Source organism: Pundamilia nyererei, unplaced genomic scaffold (genome assembly GCF_000239375.1).
Source record: "Pundamilia nyererei isolate P.nyererei 1_Seehausen unplaced genomic scaffold, PunNye1.0 scaffold00036, whole genome shotgun sequence".
Lineage (NCBI taxonomy): Eukaryota > Metazoa > Chordata > Actinopteri > Cichliformes > Cichlidae > Pundamilia > Pundamilia nyererei.
This window is the reverse complement of record NW_005187437.1, coordinates 3,807,136-3,808,966: the sequence shown is the minus strand read 5'-3', so window position 1 is coordinate 3,808,966 and position 1,831 is coordinate 3,807,136. Positions and strand designations below refer to the sequence as shown.

The following is a 1,831-nucleotide window of genomic DNA, read 5'->3' as shown; positions in this document are numbered from 1 at the left end:
AAAACAAGAAGCACACTGATGTTCATAATCACACAGTTCGACAGGTTTTTTTGCAGGCTCTGACTGCAAGTCCCCTGCTGGGTATCAAAAGCTGGAGCTGTTTCTGTTGCTTTCATCAAAAGCATTCAGTGACTTTTCTTGACAGTTGGGCACGAACTGCCTACCTTTCTTTGAGCTCCTTTGATCTCTTCCTTTCAGGCATATTGATGAAAATCTTCCAAGAATACTATGACCTGTTCAAAGTCACAACGCTTCGATATTTTGCACTTTGTTGAAGGAATATGACCTGAGAGGAGGATGACAATGACCCTAGAGGTCTTACTATCATGCAACCGAACGCTGCTTTGAAATAGAGGTCAATAAATTATTTATGTCACATCTGAGAAAGATTGGCAATTTAACTTCACCTTCACCACTGAGTGATGCAAAAGCACACGTGAGCCATGACAAACCCTTTCAAAGCTATGTTTCTGATAGAATATAACAAAGTGACACTTGAGTTAACCTTTTCTTCTTGTTTTCCTTATTAAAACATTTTTTTTAATTGATTTACATCAGACTACAGACTTACTATCCATATGGGATGGGATTATGTGATCACACCAGCAGTGTCCCTAAAGGTAAAGTTAACTAACTCTAACTAAGCACTCAATTCTGCACAAACTACATAACAAGACTGTGAATTAGAAGGTAAAAGTTGGCACATTAGCAGATCCATATACTTACACAACATTTTAGTGACTTGCCGGCGACGTGCCTTCTGCTGCTGTGTGCGGATGTTACAGCAGCTATCTTGTCCGAAACCACATTTTGGCTCCAGTTCCTGGTGCATCTTTTCACGCTTTAGCTGCAGCCCAATGAGCATGTAAAGAACACTGATTGTGAGCATGGGCAGAATAAAAAACAGCAAGGTGGTCATCTGGATTGTCAGGTTGTACATCCATCGTGGTTTCACTAATGTGCACATGGCTGAGTCGGGAATCTCCACATTTATGGTTCCAGCAGGGTCTGTGGAACAACTGTGCAAGAAGACAATCCCATGCAGGCTTGTATTGGGCACAGCACACAAAACTGATACACCCCACACAGTGAGAATGACTCTCTTAGCATGAGTACGTGTCACATAATACTTTGCTCGCAGCGGGTGGACCACGGCGATGTAACGCTCTATGCTCAGTGCCGTCACGTTTAGGATGGATGCCAAGCAGACCGTCTCAAATAAGAAGGTCTTAAAGTAGCAACCTGCCGTTCCCAGAAGAAAGGGGTAGTTCTGCCACAGCTCATACAGCTCTAATGGCATGCCAAGTAGTAGCACTAACAGGTCTGACACGGCCAAGCTGAACAAGTAGTAGTTTGTTGGTGTCCACATGACTTTGTTGCGTGCAATGACGGTGCACGTCAGCACATTCCCCACAACGCCTACCAGGAAGATGATCAGATACATCAGGCAGATGGGGAGGAACACAGGTGATCGACGAGGACCCAGATATTTTTCCAGGTACCCCTCCTCTGTCAGATGTGTGAGATTATGAAAGGTCCCATTCACGGCATGAGTAATATTGGTGCACGCTTCTCCTTTAGGACAAAGCCACTCTTCGTTTTCAGTTATTAAATCAAATGAACAGTTGAAAGCTGACATCCTGCCAACTTAGCTGAGCTCACTGGCTGGAAAAAAGTAGAGGAAACCGTTATTAGCATCAATCCAGTTGAACACACAGTAGACAACACTGAATAGTGAGGATAAATAATGAGTTTCAAAATAAGTAAGGAAAGAATGAAGAACTGCGTGATAATTATTAAACTAAGAGTATTTCCTACCTCAACCCTGAAC

General features: G+C 43.0%; 1 protein-coding gene across 1 annotated transcript in view; it reads right to left on the bottom strand.

The window, feature by feature from the left end:
* The window catches only part of nmur1a (neuromedin U receptor 1a), a 3,128-nt gene extending 1,489 nt beyond the window's left edge, over positions 1–1,639 (bottom strand). The window contains exon 1 of the mRNA XM_005730380.1: positions 727–1,639. Within this exon, the coding sequence (XP_005730437.1) occupies positions 727–1,639 (913 nt within the window). The remainder of the gene's footprint in view (positions 1–726) is intronic.
* Positions 1,640–1,831: the final 192 nt, after the last annotated feature.